This window comes from Saccostrea echinata, unplaced genomic scaffold (assembly GCF_033153115.1).
Source record: "Saccostrea echinata isolate AGI-Se365-2 ecotype Australia unplaced genomic scaffold, CSIRO_AGI_Sech_v1 ptg000022l, whole genome shotgun sequence".
Lineage (NCBI taxonomy): Eukaryota > Metazoa > Mollusca > Bivalvia > Ostreida > Ostreidae > Saccostrea > Saccostrea echinata.
Genome location: NW_026889771.1, coordinates 1,088,996 through 1,108,117, shown reverse-complemented (window position 1 = coordinate 1,108,117; position 19,122 = coordinate 1,088,996). Strand labels below are relative to the sequence as shown.

The window sequence follows — 19,122 nt, the reverse complement described above, 5'->3', positions numbered from 1 at the left end:
TTGTTAAAATGACACTTGTAAAAAAAATTTTTTTGATCGGGCGGGGGGGTTTTCCCGAACCCCCCCAAACCCCCCTGAATCCGCCACTGAGGTGCTCTACCTACTGAGCTACCCAGATTGATACATGTATCCACAGGTTAAACTATTTCATCCCTCCTCCTTAAATTGTCTTCGCCCTCAAAGACACAACCCAAGTTCTTATTTGCCCCTGACAGGACTTTCACTTGCAAAGCCAGGTGGTCAATGGCACCATATTATGTAACAGGAAAAGAGAAAATGCATGGCTAGACTGGGAATCAAACATATCCCCCCACCCCCACAAAAAAATGCATTGAATAGTGTTCCATGTGTAGATGGAAGTTAACAATGTAATAAATAAAAACTTCTTTAAATTGTAATGGGAGAGGAGAAAAAGGTGACGGACCAGACCAGGACTCAAACCAGAGCCCCCTGAATCTCCAGTCAGGTGCTCTAGCAACTGAGCTATCTGGCCATTTCTATCGAATCCATCTGACTGCCACATTCCTCCCTCCTTAAAGGTCTTTGTTCCCCGAAGATACCAACTCAGGCTCTTCACTGGCAGGTCTTTTACCTATCGCTTCCAGGGCATGGCAAGGCACCAATTGTAACAGGAGAGGAGAAAAATGCGATGGACCAGACACCCCATACCCTCCTCCCTTCGGGCCTCAACCCACCCACTCCTCAAACGAACTTCTGGATCTGCCACTGTTTTTCATGCATTGTTTTCAGAAAAGTTCAGAGTTGAAAACTTTCACTGCACCATAGTGCAACTTTATTTAACATGCTGAAAAAAAAAATTGCATGTTTCAGAAAAAATTATGACCAAATAGCTAATTCGAGCTATATAGCAAATCAAGAGATTTGTGCTGGACCTGGTTACTATATTTTGATAACAATGTTAAGGTACACCATTTATTTAATTTTGCAATATACACAGAAATCCATCAACCTTGCTGAATGCTCATAAGTTTACCATTATGTATGATAATGGAATGGAAATAATTTAATTTTTATAGGATTTTTTATGATGGGAGGTCTTCTTGATGAGAGAGTGGTGTTGGAGACCATTTTCAACAACTATGATACAGATGGAAAAGGGAACTTGTCTCCGATACAGATGCAGATACTGCACGGAGATCTACGTATGGGGGGTATTAGTTTACCACAAGTTAGTATTTTTTCTAACATTGGAATAAAATAAATCTGTGACCTGAGATGCTGAATCCTATCAAATTAAATGTATAGCTGCAAAACTGATAGAGAACTATATTATTATTATTATTGTTATTAATTTTCTTCATACCTATAATTTAACAAATGTTCCTTTTTATTAAGATAGAACTGTTCTTCATAAATCTTTAATTTAGAGTACCCGGTAATATTTGTACCTGTATTGCAGGTTATGGAGTCAATGAAGTATGTGTGTGTCCATCGCAGTTACTGTGAACCCTCAGAGCTTTATGCTCTATTACAGGAAATGGACCGCCGCTACTTCCTGATTCAGGACTTCAGATGGGAATTCTCCATGATAGATGTACATCACAAAGACACCATTTCACAGGATGAAGCTCGGTAAATTCATTTAGTACATAGAAGTAAATCTATTTATATTTGAACAATCTTTGTGTATCTGATTGAAAAATAACGATTGGATCACTCCTATATATGTTGAGAATAGATGAAATGTTAATTATGTAACCTTCCTTTTTTTCTATACTGATACATGCCATGCAACATAATTTATACATGTGTGTTTTAGATGGTTTGTTCAAACTGTCCATGGCCGCCATTTCTCCAGGAAGAAGTGGGAGGAGTTTGTGAAGGGTCGTCCAATCCCTGGCAGTTCTGTTGCATTTGCTGAGATTGAAGTTATGTTGTGCAGTATTCCGAATCGCCTGGATCTGCAGACAGAGAAAATGGAAGAGGAACAGGAAAGAGAGGGTGATTAACACAGATTTATCTTCTGTTTTATATTAATGATATACAGTCGACTTCGGTATCTCGAACACTGAAATCTCGAATACCATGGTTATGTTGAAGTGATTTGGAAGTCCCAATTGCTTATTCCTTAAGTATTTTACCCTGGATATCTCGAATCCTTGGATATCTTGAAGTATTTTCTCAGTCCCATTGGGTTCGAGATAACGAGGTTTTACTGTAAATGGACATTTTCATCAAATATAATTATGATTGTGGACCCCTTCCCATCTTACAAAAAGTGCAAGTGCTATTATATTAAAGTTACAGAAAAAATATATTTTATTATTTTTAGATCGATTAAGAAGAGAGAGGTTAGCAGAAGAAGAAGTGGCAAGGTTAAAGAAAAAGAGAGATGAGGAACGGAGAAAGCTAGAAGAGGTCTGCACTTATTACAATTTAATATATTTTTATCGCAATAAATTAAAACTATGAAATTTCTTGCAGCTGCTATTATATATATTTTTTTGTTCTCAGGGACAAAAGAAAGAAGAAGAATTGCGAAGAAAAAGACAACTTGAAGATGAAGGTGTGTAATTATCTCTGTATAACAAAACTAAAAATAAGCATTTCTAACAAACTGATATTATCATTATCAGGGGTCTAGAGCTGTAATGCCTTTTGATTTGTGAACAATTGTGTGGTAACTTGGACTATGCAACTGCTAATTAATTTAATCTTTTATATAATGATTGATTTCTCCCATTTTGATTCAAGTAAAACCTTTAGAAAATAACTTTTTATGAAGAAACTCCTTAAATGAGGGTCTGTATTGTGTGTCTGTGTGTCTGTCAACACTTTTGTTGGGATGTGATAAGCAGTTTTCATTGGAACTTATAAAAAAAATTGTACAGAAATGCTTTGAAACAAGAGAGAGGCAGATATAAATTTTGGTATCATAAAGCTTTGTCTGTCTGACTGTATGTATGCAAATGTCTAAAATATTAGTACTGGTACATGTTTATTGAATACATATAGGGGAGGACTACTTAAGTTATTAGAACTTGTATCCAATCCCAAATTGAAATATTGTCAATAAAATATGTTTAAACACAATGTATGAGGAATTTTTCAGTGTCACCTTTTCACTGTATTTTAATCTAAGCATTACCTTTTTCAAGTACAGGTGTCACTTTGCTATGAGAGTCCTCTCACTGTGTCAGTTGTGTTCTAGTTGTTTATAAAATTCTCCTTTTTGCAGCTTTGCATGATTTAATGGCTAAGTGATTGTAAGCGGTTCAAGAAAACGAAGGAAATTCATTTTTTTGGCAGTTGGATTTAAAGCAAAATTCTAGATCCCAACTGGTTATATGTAATTTTTAAAATAAGTTGGATATCTGTAAATAATAAAAATAATAATACTAATAATCCTGTAAACTAAAAATAAATTAGAAAGAAAAATCTGCACAGAACAAATTGAGGAGGTAGAAAGAAAAATCCACACAGAACAAATTGAGGGGGAGGAAGAGAAGGAGGGAGAGGAAACCAAGGAAGATGAGGAGATGATTCGTCATCGAGGTCAATCAGTGCAAAATTTGATTGATGTGTTGGTTATTGGAGGATTGAAACCTAGCATGCCAGCATTTATGATTATTTAAATGCATTATTTTTTTTAGGATGCTTTGTTTGGTATAAAGTCATCAGCATCATTTATTTGTTTTAGCAAAGGTTTTGTGTCATGTGCACTTGAATGTGATTTTTCAGCAAGTTTTCTAGTGTAGAACAGTATAGTTTTATTGCATGTTAAAACACAATCAAAATTACTTGTATATAAAATAAGTAACTTTTACTTTTATTCTGTGTTGATACAGCACTTTATGACAAAACCAGAGGTTAAGTATAGGACACTGCATGATCATTTATCTGATTTCTTATACAGATTATATGTAACAAGGAAATATATATATGTAACTGAATTTAAACTTAATGTATCTCTCTGTCTGTATCCACATCTGAAATTTCTTTAGTTTTCACTCTATGAATTTACTTTCCAGACTTTGAAGGAAAAAAATCCACATTTAAAAATATTTTTCCTGTAAACTTTTGGCAATTATACTTGGTTGTGAATTTCATACTGGAAATCATAAAAAGACAACCTTAAATGATATCTTTCCACACAAATTTTAATCAGACATTCCTCAGTTATTTTGCTAGAATATGTTTCCCTACATGTATTTATATCCCAGTAGTTGTAAGAATTAGCTGAATACAATTAATGATTACAGTGTTATTGATACAAGTAATAACATAAAACATATGAAAGTAAGTGCATGTATTTCTGAAAATCCATTTTACCAAATGATTATGACTTGAATGTTACATGTCAACTTCTCTTGATGCAGTTATCCCCCTTTAACAATGCTTTGTGTATTACACAGAGAGACAGAGACAAGAGGAAGAAGAGAGAAGAAGGAGGGAGGAAGAGGAGGTAACTCTTGGCATGAACTTTCCTGATCCTGCCTGACTTAAGAAATAATTTGTTGCCCTTTATTTATTATGATTATAGCATCTGAAATTTATTGTGGCTTCTGCCAAGGTTATGATGATACAGGTTCATTAAATAAGGGATGAGTACTGTATATAAAAAATAATAAGTGACAATAATTTGTGAAAGAAGTGGAGATCATAAGTCTGAAGGATGAAGATTGTTTGTCTTCTATAGTCTGAAATTTATATCAGTGTCATTTATAAGATTTGTTACAAGGATTTCAGGTAATGTTATGCTGAATGGACATACATTTGTATCAAAGATTTGTGGAATGTTTGAAGCTCACTCTTCTTCTGATGTTTTGTAGGAACTGGAAAGATTGAGGGAGTTGGAGAAAAAACAGAGAGAAGAAGAGGAGCTAAGGAAAAGAGAGGAAGAAGAGTTGTATAAAGATGTGGAAAAATTTGCTAAGGTCTAATCTCGTGCACTATTGATTATTTATTGCATGATTTGAAACTTAAGACAACTTAAATCAATCAAGTGGATTTTTAAAAAAATATTTCAACAAAGAGTCATAAAACTTTCTTTGATATAGTTCCCTCTACCTTTTTGACATCTAGTTAATTCTGCTGTATAGTCATCAATCATTATAGTAGAAGAGAGTGATTTCCCCTTTATTATTTACAGGAAGCTGAGGAGAAAGAGAAGAAGACAAAGGAAGAGCTGGATAAACTGAAGAAGAAGGGAGGTTCTGATGAGGAGCAGAAGAGGTTACGTAAACAGCTACAAGGTCAGTTACCATGGTCCTTCAGATTACTACATTGATACAGAAGAGGTTAGGTAGACAGTTACAAGGTAAGTTACAGTGGTCCATCAGATTACTACAGTGTTACAGAAGAGGTTAGGTAGACCGTAACAAGGTCAATTACAGTGGTCCATCAGATTACTACAGTGTTACAAAAGAGGTTACATAGACAGTTACAAGATCAGTTACAGTGGTTCATCAGATTACCACAGTGTTACAGAAGAGGATAGGTAGACCGTAACAAGGTCAATTACAGTGGTCCATCAGATTACTACAGTGTTACAGAAGAGGTTAGGTAGACAGTTACAAGGTCAGTTACAGTGGTCCATCAGATTACTAAAGTGTTACAGAAGAGGTTAGGTAGACCGTTACAAGGGCAGTTACAGTGGTCCATCAGATTACTATGGTGTTACAGAAGAGGTTACATAGACAGTTACAAGGTCAGTTACAGTGGTCCACCAGATTACTATGGTGTTACAGAAGAGATTAGGTAGACAGTTACAAGGTAAGTTACAGTGGTCCATCAGATTACTACAGTGTCACAGAAGAGGTTACATAGACAGTTACAAGATCAGTTACAGTGGTCCACCAGAATAGTATAAACAGTGTTACGGAGTGGTCATCAGTCTCAGAAACAGTTACAGATCAAGCACATGTAGGTCAAAAGATTACAAAACAGTTACAGGATAGCTTTTAATAAAATGATCTACAGGTTTCAAAACAGTTACAAAATGGATATGAGTACATATATTTCATTATATTGATTGTTCATGAAAATTTTTATGTAATAGTTATAGTTCAGAAGGTTACATAAAGCTAGAGGTCCAGAAAGTTACGGAAACAGTTACAACTATTAGTACATGTAGGTTTATAAGATTACAGAAGCAATGACAACTTTTAGTAGTTTATAAGGTAACGGAAACAGCTACAAACTACCAATATGTAATAGTATCCAAAAGTTTACAGAAAAAGTTACAGGATGGTTACAAGTAATGTAAAAAGTTATATAACCATATATGGAATTGCCATAAGTAGTCTAAAAGTTTCTATAAACAGTAAGAAAGATACCAGTATTTCAAAAGGTTTCACACACAGTTACAAAATGGATATTTTTAGGTAACTTAAGGAGAAACAGGAGTTTTATTCCTAGACTAAAGATGTTATGCTGAGATTCAGTTGTGTAACAGTGGGTATATGTACATACAGACAAGAATTGCCTGTAACCATGGATACATGTAACTCTTACTGTAAAGCATGCATGTGTAAAATATTGAATATATGCATTACTTAGGACTTGAATGATTGAATTCCTCAGTTTGAATCAGAAAGTTGCAGATATGAAATTTACATTTGGATTTGTTTCTTATTGTATTTCACCTGTAATAAATTGATATACATTTCCAAATTAGATGAAAGGCACAGAAAACTGAGGTATAATTTGAAAGTGGCAATAAAAAGTCGGGACCGCTACCAGCTGGACTACAACATCACTGAGTTCAAGAAGGAAAAGCTGGAAGATACAGACATGGACCTCAAGAAAGCAGAGAAAATTCTGAAGGAACTCCTTGTCAGAGACGGTTTGTGCCTTCAATCATTAGATGTTGTTCTTTACTTGAATTTCTTCACTTCAGGATTTTATGTCATTTTAAGTGCTGTTTGGTAAAATTTGCATCATATTAGCAAATCTGGAAATTGTCATTATAGGAGGGTTGTCCGTGAAGTTCGTGGACAATGTTGTTTTTGTTGAACCGAATGGTGCTAGATATGCTTATCATATTAAAAAATATTTGTTATGAGTATCCAAGTCAGGATAGTTTGGTTTTGGATATTTGAACTTAATATTTTTATAATAATCACAGTCTTTAAAGGTCGCAGATAGTGGGCACGGCCCAGGGTTAAAATTTATATGTCATAAAATTTGAAATCAAGTTTTCTGATTAAAATGATTATTTTCTTCATAAAACAAGCAGAAACTTAATAAAAATTAAATGTGTCTCAAATAAAGCGGTTGTCATTATTTTCTGATAACTGTAGTATCGCTTAATGGACATTTAGTGAAAATATTAAGAAAAAAACACAAGAAAAGTTTAAAAAATGGACAGAAAAATCAACGTCAGCCATCCAAAGGTTCAGGGTCCAATCGTAAAATGATGTTTTAATGTGGTTGAAATGTAGTCAGAGACAAACTGATTATTCAATCAACTGGAAGTATTGGAATATATTTAGTTCATTGATTTGAAATTGGTACATGTATATACGATTTTTCAACGTTGTGTAAAATTTGAGAGACCCTTCAAGAAGTGGAAAAATACTCTTATTTGATGAAAATAGGATGTCCCTATTCATGACATTGTTATATATCTAGCGCAACATCAGACTTGACTATGCAGCCTGTGTATACGAAGTGTTTATACTGATGACGCTTGTAAATTATCGAATTTAATTTTGAATTTTAAAAATTTACTTAATTTTGGTCAGTATGTAAATATTATCACACACACTTTACAGTGTAGCATAATAACAAAAAAAAAATATAGCGTGTGTCTATGAAAATGTGATAAAAATTCAAAACCCATATTTTTGATGTTATTTTGAAATAAGCTTTAACATCAGATTGGGCCGTGCACCTTGCATATGCAATTTATATACACCTAAAACTTTTGTAAAATAATGTATATTGCTTTTATTTTTTAAAAATTTACTATTTCTTGGTCTACATCAAAATAATATCATACACATTTGGCAGTGTGGTCATTATTAAGAAAATTATCGCATTTCAATGTCTATGAATTTTATGGACAACCCTGGTACTGTAAAACATACAGAAATACTGTATGTGTATTTAAAAAAGTGGGCTTCATATTTTAGCTGCTTTGGCATGGACAACAATGCGCTAACTCATGAGCACCGCTTATAGATCATTTATTAATACAATATATGGCGCGTTAGTGTGTAGCACTAATTCATGAATATGCCAACAACTCGATACTCTGTGATTGCACTGAATTTTGAATACGCCAATTTATGTACGCATACAGTAAGCACTCTCAAAAATTGTCCTCTTCAACTGATTAGTGCAGTCATAAATTAGCACACTAGAGTTTTAACAAGTTTTAATCATTTATTCGCATGTACATAAATTAGCGGACAAGAAGCAGTGCAAAAGGTGCTAAAATTTGATTAACGCTAAAATAAGTATGTTTACTGTATACCATTGGTATAACATGCATGGAATTTGAATTCCAGAACACGAAATTAAAACTTTGTGTCAGTACACAAAATAAAATATATGTAAAATAAGATTATTTAAAAATGCTAAAGTTATATTACACCAATTCACTTTTTTCCATAAAATGTTTGGATACCAAGTAATTTCTATGTTCCTTTATTATACACATATATATGTATATCATTATGATATAATATATGTTTATAATATCATTTAATCTGAGTGCAATCTGTAAGAAAAAGACATATTTAAGTTATCACTTTGCTCTAATTATCTGATATGTTACATTTTCTTTCAAAGTAAATATTTGTATGGATACTATAATAGGAAAAGAATAAAGAAAAAACTAATTTTTAACTGATTTTTAGACTTACATCGTGCAATGACAAAACGAGAATTAGAAGAATTAGAGAAGGCTATCAATGCTGTGAAGAAACATGGCTTGGAAATACCCCTGGCCAAGGAGCTGGGAGAGGCTAACAAACTGTTTACACGGCTTAAACGACTGGAGCGAATCCGTCACGAGATCCTGGAGCTGAAGCAAGCAACTGTGGCTGAGATCAGAAGTTATCAGAATCCTCCACCCATGGTTCATAAGATCATGACAGCAACATTTTTATTGCTTGGCCACCAGGAAAAAGAAACAAAGGTTACAATTTTAGGGCCGCTATTAACTGTGAAATTTTTAACTGTTCTTTTGCTGAAATTTTGATAATGTACAGGTTTTAAATTTTGAACTTCTTTACTTTTTTGGGAAGTGAAGGTTGTGAAATTGATATTTCCTGAAGAATGGCTAATATTGTTGTAATTGTAAATCATTCTTCATGCTTATAAAAAAAACATGAGTCTTTGAAAATCCTTTCCTTCATGGTTTCTTGTTACAATAATTGGCAGATATTTAGATACATAATGAGAAAGAGACAATGAATCATTAAGTTTACTAAAAATAAATTGTACTTATCTAAAGAATGGCATTTTATTCATTGACTTGAATGATTAAAAATGTAGATTTGGAAAGCTGTTCAAGCCTTGGTTGGAAAGACAGGAAAGGAAAGCTTGAAGAGACGCTGTATAGAATGCAAGCCAGAAAACATTCCACTAAACCCAGCAAAGAGGGCTAAGTCACTGTTAGAAGAGTTTGACCTTGAGGAGGTCAGGGATGTGTCAGCAGGCGCGGCCACTTTCTATGTCTGGGTAAGAGCTCCTGGACAGTTTGTTAGCAATTTACTCTCAGTAGCCCTGGGGCCCATTTTACAAAAGAACTTAGGACTAAGACCAAAACTTAATTCTGCTTATTACTTTCTATTTTACATTAATTTGAATAAGGTTTTCATCTTCTTAAAAAGAATTTAGAAAGTTATTTTTATTTTAGGAATTTTAAAAAAGAAAGTTAATTTTGCAAAATTTTACAATCAACTAAAGTTTTGGTCTTAGTTGTAAGTTCGTTTGTAAAACATGCTCCTGGAATTTTCCAGTGGTCCTGAAGACAAGCAAATATGTGTGATATCAAAGGAAAAAATTATAGGTTGGACCTACAGATAGGCAGACAACAGTGTTCCTTGTGAGTTGATCTGCTTTATGTGACTTAATTACAGTAGTGGATTAATATTTATATTTGTTTACAAATTTTCTCTCAGAACATGGTCCAAATTTTAATCAGATACTTAATATTTAAATACTTTGATCTGAGGAGCTCATACTTCCTTAATCCAATATTTTCCTTGCAAAATCAGTGACTTGGTTGTACTACACACTTAATCATAATCTTAAAGTCTTGGGAGTGAAAAATAATTTATTTCCATAGCAGACAGCTGATATTGTTGGAAGTTAACATATATTTTTAAATGTGGTACTTGTTTATTCATCTTTTACTTTTTGACACTTTTTTTCTAAAAAAAAAAAGTGGGAGGGGTCCAGAAGCATTATCCTCCCGCATTTATTGCTGGCAGAGACAATTTGATGTTAACAGCATATATTGACACATGCATTTAATGTCATCAGCAATAATGCATTACCTGAATGACACATTGCTTATTTTCTTTGGACAAATTGCTTTTGGAAATGCGATGACTTCTGTCCATTTTATAAGTTAATTTTCAATACATAAAACTTAGAAACAGGAACAGCCATTATAAAGTTTTTACCCCCCCCCCCCCCAAAAAAAATAAATAAAAATACCCGGGGGGGGGGGGGGGGGGTTATGTGTGTAGATGTGCCTTAACTAAACATGTTTAGAGTATAAAACAGTTTAGTAATTGAAAATTGACTTAAAGCTTTACACGAAAATCCAAGTGTTATAAACAGAGATCTAGGACAGACTACAGTGCTTGCTGAGAGAGAGAGAGTCATGCGCGATCTAAAGGAGGGGGGTCGGGTCCGGACTCCCCTCCCCCGGGATTTTCAGAGATTGAATTTCTGTGTGAATTACCAAAAAAAAGACCTTGGAACACACCTAAGGAAACACATACTTCTCGTAATATGGGAAGGAGGGCCATGTTTCTGAAGATTCCATTTTCTGACGGATTTTTCAGAGTTATTGAACTTTTAAGTAAATTAATGAAAAAGTGATCTTGCCCCCCCCCCCCCCCCCCGAAACAGAGGACTTCTCGTAATATGTTGAGAGCCATATGTATCTGTAGAAAATTGACTTAGGATAGTGACTTGTCTACTCCCATCCCCCCTCCGTGCGTGAGATTCCAAGGTTTATAGACACACGAAATTCGCTTATTCGTTTCACTTATGTGTACACCCGTGATACTAGTATTAGTCTGACACAGTTTTTGTGTTATGGTAGTGCTTACAATTTATATATTGGATTAAGCAATCAGAACTTTGATTACCTGTAAAACATTTTTTACAGACTTACCAGTTTAGCCAGCTTATTTGGGTTTAACTAGGGGGTCATCTTTCACAAATTCTTCCTATTTATTAAGCACGATCTTGACTTGTACGTTTGTTTTCATGGACAATATTCTTTTATAGCATTTAAAAAAAATATTTATTTTTTGTTGCAGGCTTCGGCAATGATCGAGGAATTAGAGGACCTTACCGCCCAAAAAGAAGCAGCAAAGAAAACAGCTTCGTAATAATAAGTCAAAAAAAAAAATGATCCACGAAGCAAAAAATATTTGCTGAATGATCCTTTCTACGGAGTACTTTTAGAACAGATTTATATCTCTTTCTACAGCAATCAGACATATCCCCATTCCTGACCCCCATTTCCTCAGTACAACGAAGTTAAAACCACGTGAAACAGCATGTTTTTATTGCTACATGGAAAGAAAATTCTGAGAATATTATTTTTGCTGAACTAATCAGAACCTATTTATTTTTGACATGGCATCAAGACCTTGAACGAAACGCCGATTTCGGTTCAACATCCTTTCGGATTCCGTGATTTTTTCCGTCCACATACAACCATTGTAGAGTTCATTATTGGCAGCAAGGGAATCGTACTAACGTGTTAAACGTTGCTTTTGTAATTCTTTTTTTCTAAGTAAAGTACTTGACGCCTTCTAACCGATATTTAAATCGGTGCTTATGTTCTTATTATTGGGTTAAAAATCTCAAGGTCTAAGTTCTTTCTTTGAAAACACATTCCCCGAAGTAGGCTAGCATATTAACATCGCAATTAATATTTTCCGTTTCATAGATTGTGACGTCAATTATATTCATGTATATGAAAGCTGGCTCTTTCTTTCATATTGATATCTTGTTTCATATACGATATATATTTTTAGAAACACTGTTAGTGGATATTAATAAAATATTTTTAAAAATTTATTTGTGTGTCTTTTATGTTGTTTAACAATACATAGAAAGGTTATTATTTGACAGCATCGTAAAGTTTTCATAATTTACGTCCAGAAAAATGGAAAATTGTAATTTGATGCTATTAAATTGCCTTGCGAAGTCCTTTTTGTAGAGTTTAATTTAAAATTCATTAAATGCGCGTGCAAAATAATTTTGTGCATTTTTACGTCTTTAAAAATCCAGTCTAAGAATATGTACTAGAATGTCTAAACAGTATGAAAGAAGTTCCTGCCGTTTGTACATAACCAGGTGTGTTCAGTACGACAGCGTATAAATATGTATATAAGGGCATGCTTGTGTACTGGCAACAAATTCTTATTCACCGGATGATTTAATTGAACAAAATTGCAACTCGCATAGAAATTTCAGTAACAAATAAAGAAAATTCAGGAAATCTCTTTAATTATATAAGTTAATTGCATTGATAGTTGCTCAAACACTGCCCTATATTGTTTTTGCTATGTAATTAAAAATTCCCAGCAATTTTCGTTTTCACAAACACCCACACGCTGTAGGTATAATGTTTGGAACATTATGATGAATCACAGTTGAATTGACTGTTATTAGCATAGACTGGGAAGAAAACGAAATTGGGGAACAACATGGCGTCATTTCCCGCCTTTCTTTTGGTGTAGCGACGTCAGAGTGCCTGTAACTTTGTATCATTCGACTGTGTTCACTGTGAGCATCTATTTCATCTGGAATTAACAAGGAACGACAGTGAAAATTAAAAACAGAGTTAATATAAACCTATTCCAATAAACAAACCATTACTGATCATGTGGTCCACCTTAGTTTAGCGCAGTTATATTTTATTCCCACCACTGATTTCACTACTTCATGTGCTCAAGAGGGATATTAAAGAGTGATACAATTGCTCTCTTTGCATTTTATTGATAATAAACTCAATTTATTATTGATATATCAAAAGAGGTGGCATTTGTAACCTGAGCAGAAACAATACATACCATTACACGAGCCTCTGCAGTAAGCATAGTGTAACTTTTTGGGGGCCACAATTCCAGTCCATCCGATAACGTCAAAATTGATCTCCATGGGCATCAGACAGCAACCGTCATATCCAATCGAACATTGCACAGGCGCCGAGCGCCTTACGCGTCGCTCTCGGGTGCCTTTTCTGGTCTTTATGGCCAAAAATGGCATGGAGTCATATTTAGAACTGAATATTGTCTTGTGGTTCTTCCGTTGACATCCTTTACACAATATAGAAATGCCATCATTTCTTCTAGGTTTTTGCAACCATCGAACAACGGTTTCTGTGACATCAATTTTCAGCCACCCGTGTTTGATTTTGGTCTCAAACCGTTTTATAATATTACGCGGACGAACCTTTCTCTCCGCTCTGTTAGATCTACCAAGTTCTGAGACAACAAATGTTTGTATAAAAGGGTCTCTGTGATAGAAAAGTTTATATATCCAAAGTTCTGCATCAACAACATCGTTGGCGGATACTTTTCCGTTCACGTCAAAATAGTAGCAGCCCGCGGATTTACGATAACTGCAGTGTTCTGTTTCTGAAAGAAAAGTCATTATATTTCAAGGCAATGAGAAGTTCAAATAAAGGCATATTATTCTAAAGCAATGTAAAGACATTAGAATAAAATATTTATAGAAATCAACGACGTGCATCTCTATATAATTTGGTATTGAAAAAAATAAACTTTCTCAAAAATTGAATTTAGATATCAAAAATGTGTTTGTAAGTTTTTAGCTCTACTGGCCCCAGGATCATGAAGCATTTTAAGCTTAAGTCAAAAATATATATTGCGCTTAAATATTTCAAAAATCAAGCAGTCCAAAATTCAAATGATTTTTGAATTTTGCATCAATAGACTAATGTTATAAGCAAATTAAGAGTTTCAGTTCACAAGTAATAAACATTTTATAGATGCTTAAAATTTTGACTTAAGTCTAGGTCTATTTCATGATCCCGAAGCCTGGTCAGAGACCAGAAGAACTTGTATGGTGGTAAGGTGTCCGTCGTTCGTCCGTCTAGCTGTCTGTAAACAATTTTGCAAAATATTCCTCGACAATTTTTTTTATTTCAGTATAACTTGGTAAACAAAAAGACTACACTAAGATACATAATTCTATATATCGGTTTATGATTCTTTGAACGGGGTTGCCATGCTTACTAAAAATAGGAATTTCTATGAAATTCTTTCAAAACCTAACCCTCTAACATTTTTAGTCTGCTTCAATATAACTGTGTACATGAGTACACTACATTAAGATACGTGATTCTTTTGTATCAGTTTCTGATTTTTATGAACGGTATTGCCATGGTTACTAAAATTAGAACTTTTAGAACCAGGTTCGACCTGGTTCCATAAACCTTCTTAAGCAAGTAGACTATACACAGACCCATTACTCTGTATATCAGTTTTTGATTTTGGTGAATGATGCTGCCACGGTTACTAAAAATAGAAATTTCAGAAAAAAAATCATTAAAAGCCCTCCTCCTCCTCCAGTTGTGGCCAGATTTCAATTAAACTTTGTATACAAGTAGACTTTACTATGATGCATTATCCTTTTTATCGGTTTTTGATTTTAACAGTGTTGCCATAGCTACTAAAAATAGAAATTTCTGTGAAATTCTTTAGGCTCCTACTACAGTTCTTGTCAAATTGAAATTGCGCTTGACACAATAAAGACTAAACCAATGATCAATATTTTATATTTTATTTTTTGCTATTGACATAGTTTCAAGTCCATGTGCTACTGAGTACTTATAAGTAAAACACAGTAGAGCCACAGTCTCGTCAGAGACTTCTGGTTTTAATTTGTTTTTGTTTTGTTTTTCAATATTCCTTTGATATACACAAAGAGGCAGAAACCGTATAACATCAGAGGCTGTGCAGTTGGGTTAGCACGGTGTAACCCATGGACTACTTATATGTAGACACACTGAGGCATTATTAAACATTCAACGAACAATTCGATTACAGACTGCATGACCATGGGCCAACTGTGAAGGTTAGACACCAAAAATGTGAGAGTGTTTGAAATAATAGTAGTTATATCCGACCCCACTTTGTGATATTATGTTAAAAGAGATCGGTTTAGGAAAATTGAAAAAAGGACGTCATAGTGTGATTTAGAAAAAAATAAATGCTTACGATTGGAGAAACTCGTCACTGTAACATAAAAGTACTTATATGTTTTTGTTCATCCATGAAGAATCGAACATTTTCGTTTGTGATAATTGTGTAAGTAGTAAATGACCATCAAATAATAAACGGTCTGGTTTATCTTAACAAGCTAATATATATATATACAAAGAGCGCGAATATATTCCTGTGATTGACGGAGCTGACAGAATCAATCTAAAGCATTACGAAAACTTATCAAATCCGAGATATCCTTTCAAAATAATATTAGATCTACTTGGAGTCCAAGACGCGAATGGTACGACTAGCAGATTTATGGAGTCCAAAATTTGTGACCCAATTTTTTGACCCCATATCAAAAAAGATCCATTTATAGATTAGTAAATCTAATGATAAACGGAACCCGCTGGAGAGATTCTTTAAGCACTTCCGCTTGCAAACTAGACTTTTTTAATTATCAAAAAAAAAAAAAAAAAAAAAAAAAAAAAAAAAAAATCTGAGTTTGAAAAAAAGTAGAAACAAATATGTCCTTACCGTCTTTGCCCATGACGTAGAGTTGCAAGGTTTTGGCGTAAAAGTGATGGGCCTTGTACTTGTTTTTCCCCTGGTCGTGTTGAGTTTGTAGATACCCCCTCCCTAGCTCTACTAGCGGCAGGACTGGGGCCTGGCCATTAGCTATAGGAGGGGAGGAAAGTCGCAGTTTTGCCATTAACTGTCTCTTAATAAATTCGAGGTGCATCTTTTCTTCTGCTTTGCGTTCTTCTTCTGGCGATATTGGTAATCCAGTTTCTTCAAGGTTTTCTGCTATTGTCTCTACACTAGTATTTGTTTTATTTGAATAACTTTCCAGTATAACTGTTTCGTTAACATTTCCTACTGAATCAATATCATCAGACGTTACGTTAACGTTTTGTTTGGTAGTCAAAGATGTTGACTCTTTCGTCGTTTCATTGTGTCTTTCTGTTGCAATACTTTTTATTCCAAGTAATTCTGAGAAAAACAATGAATTGCTGCAAGGCATAAAAGTCAGCAAAATAAGGCCAAGAAAACTGAAAACGTAGACAACTTGCGTTGCCATTTTCTTCCCTTCCGCTAGGCACAACTTGGGTTAGATGGACATTTAATAACAACAAAAAGCAAATATTTGCTATTTTTACAAAAAGATAGACAAAAATAAAAAGTTGGAGGTGTGGCAAAATACACCAATCAAATTTCGTTCCTCAAATTATACCGGTATCCCCACGTGATGTCTTGGAGACCTTGCATCATCGTACAAGAAGGGTCCAAAGGTTGTCTTTACGTGAGTGATGCAACAAGCTTGACAAGTAAAACATAATTTCCATTTCTGTATGTGTGTTTTCTTACAGATGAAATCTCAACAATTAAACTGTCAAATATTACAATATCCCCGTAATTCCACAGTAATAGGTTTTGGCAATTAACAAGCATTTGTAAATTTGTCAGACGTACCTTTAGATTAAATGTTCGTTTTCAGGTCAAGTCAAAGTAGGAATTAATATTTTAATCCCTCTATTACGTGTCCTATTTATAATTCAAATGAACAAAATAGACATACAAACCTTATCATTATGTTATGTCTTTCATTTAGATTTGAGAAGGCAATGCTTTCTTGAGAATGAGTCATGAGTAAACAACAATTTTCTTGTCATTGATGAAATTTTATGAAACCAACCTAATGCTTTCTATTTTGAAAACAAAGTATGCCACTTACAGGAGAATTTGAGCTTTTTAAACAGTCCTTGAAAGTACTCGAAACTTCGGTGACATATTTTGAGAGGGAAAAAAGATGCATGTACAAACGCACGCAATTTTGTACACCCTACTGTGAAAATGGGCTGCCTTTTTATTGTTGGTAAACAAATCTTTAGTATTTTTAGCAGGATACATTTTTCCATGCAGTGAAGTTAAGTACCATGCTGGTATGAACATCCTACGACTCTATGATATTAAACCCAACATCACAGCATCTTATATCATCAATAATTAGAAAGAAAAAAATGCCTGCATATTTTGTTGTCTTCAAACATAACGCAAGTACAGAACAGATTTTTTGAATTTCCTGCACAATTCCACAACAACTTAATGTAAGAATATTATGACATTAATTTGTTTTATTACAATAAGCATTAACTATCTGGGAAAATGATTGCTAGCAACAACATCTAGTTGTTAGTTAAAAAAAAACACAACTGATTCATTGTCTATTAAAAACAAATAAACAAAAAGCTGAAATATTTATCAATGAGCAGTAAATAGTGCCAATTGATGAAATGAATTAGTGAAAGAATATGTTATAATTTTTTGAATACTGCATCAACATTAAATGATGAATAATTTATTACTGAAAGTTAACTGAATGGGGACTGACAGTTAATTGAATTATCCTTGAAAGTTAATTAAATTGTTCCTTAAAGTTGACTGAATTTTCATGAAAAAGATTACTGAATGGTGACCATAAGTTCATTTAATTGTCACTTAACAATGAGTGATTGATTACTAAGATATAGTTGAATTATCACTAAAATATGACCGAATGGCTCCAGAAATGTTTCTGCCATTCAGTAAATGAAATGCTAAATGGAAAAGTACCTTGTCAGTGACCATTCCAACATATGTCAGTTAGTCAATGTACATGTATTTTATAAAGGATTCAGTTACTTTTTCCTACTTATGCTGTAGATAAGTCATGAAAGGTGACTCAATGGTTACTTAAAATGACTTATCACTGAAAAATGACTGAATGATCACTGAAATTTAACTGGTCGCTGAAATGTTTTACCATTCAGTCAACTGAATGGTAACTGAAATGTTTTTACTTAAAATCCACAGAATGGCAACTGAAATATGACGGAATTTTCACTAAAATATCTCTGCAATTTCGTCAACATAATGTTAACTGAAATGCTACTGAATGCCAATGGAAAAATACCTGTCAGTGATCATTTATATGTCAATCAGTCACCATTCAATCCACTGAAGGTCAAATTTCAGTTCATTTGTTTCTGTATTGAGCCTCATTATTCTGGATATTAGTTCATTCAAATAGTATAATATGCATATGGATACATATATTATTTGACTCATATTAGAGTGGAAACAAATATTTTACTTCTAAAAAAATGGAGAAACGTTTTAAGTAGACTCTTGTTAAAAACATCCTAAGATTTGAGCAATGTTAGCTACTTGCTTTAATTTTTCAACATGCAATATTATGCAAATACATATAATAATTATATAATGGAATTAATATTGTAATAATTTTTTTTTTCAAAAATCACTGTAATTTTGTAAAATCCACTTTAATAACCAAAATTTTTTTTATTAAAAAAAATATCTTTTTATTTCTAAAGAATTTGCATAGCAAATCTCTGACCACAAATCAGCAGAGATTGTATTGTTATCCATGTCAGCATTGCGACCCATTATCCTTTTGTCTATTACTGTAGATCACTAAATTTTGTGACACCTTATTGTTGTTTGGTAGTTATAAGGGAAACAAAATTTTCACAAATTTTGATTATTGCTCTGTGTAATCTTTAATAGTAGAATTATACACGATTATGAAATTTTCACAGGTAGACAGTCTTAATTTAAACAATATTTTATTATGATTAAACATAACAAGACAGACAGTCTTGCATAATACATCATTATACATGTAACACAAAACAAAGTTCTCACAAATAAATAGTGATTC

The 19,122-nt window shown here is 33.5% G+C and overlaps 2 protein-coding genes across 2 annotated transcripts; one reads left to right on the top strand and one right to left on the bottom strand.

Annotated features, from left to right (window-relative positions):
* The first annotated feature begins 1,029 nt into the window (after positions 1 to 1,029).
* LOC133190178 (trichohyalin-like) lies at positions 1,030 to 12,194 on the top strand. Its single transcript, XM_061325666.1, has 12 exons — positions 1,030 to 1,189; positions 1,421 to 1,593; positions 1,781 to 1,962; positions 2,294 to 2,379; positions 2,476 to 2,527; positions 4,377 to 4,426; positions 4,794 to 4,898; positions 5,114 to 5,216; positions 6,641 to 6,808; positions 8,829 to 9,109; positions 9,469 to 9,654; positions 11,475 to 12,194. Exons 1-12 carry the CDS (start codon positions 1,046 to 1,048, stop codon positions 11,544 to 11,546), a joined length of 1,602 nt encoding a protein of 533 aa, XP_061181650.1. The 5' UTR covers positions 1,030 to 1,045; the 3' UTR covers positions 11,547 to 12,194.
* A 464-nt stretch (positions 12,195 to 12,658) lies between these two features.
* On the bottom strand, positions 12,659 to 16,571 carry LOC133190182 (growth/differentiation factor 8-like). The gene is made up of 3 exons (XM_061325669.1): positions 15,939 to 16,571; positions 13,242 to 13,808; positions 12,659 to 12,971 (listed from the first exon to the last, which is right to left on the bottom strand). Exons 1-3 carry the CDS (start codon positions 16,480 to 16,482, stop codon positions 12,766 to 12,768), a joined length of 1,317 nt encoding a protein of 438 aa, XP_061181653.1. The 5' UTR covers positions 16,483 to 16,571; the 3' UTR covers positions 12,659 to 12,765.
* Positions 16,572 to 19,122: the final 2,551 nt, after the last annotated feature.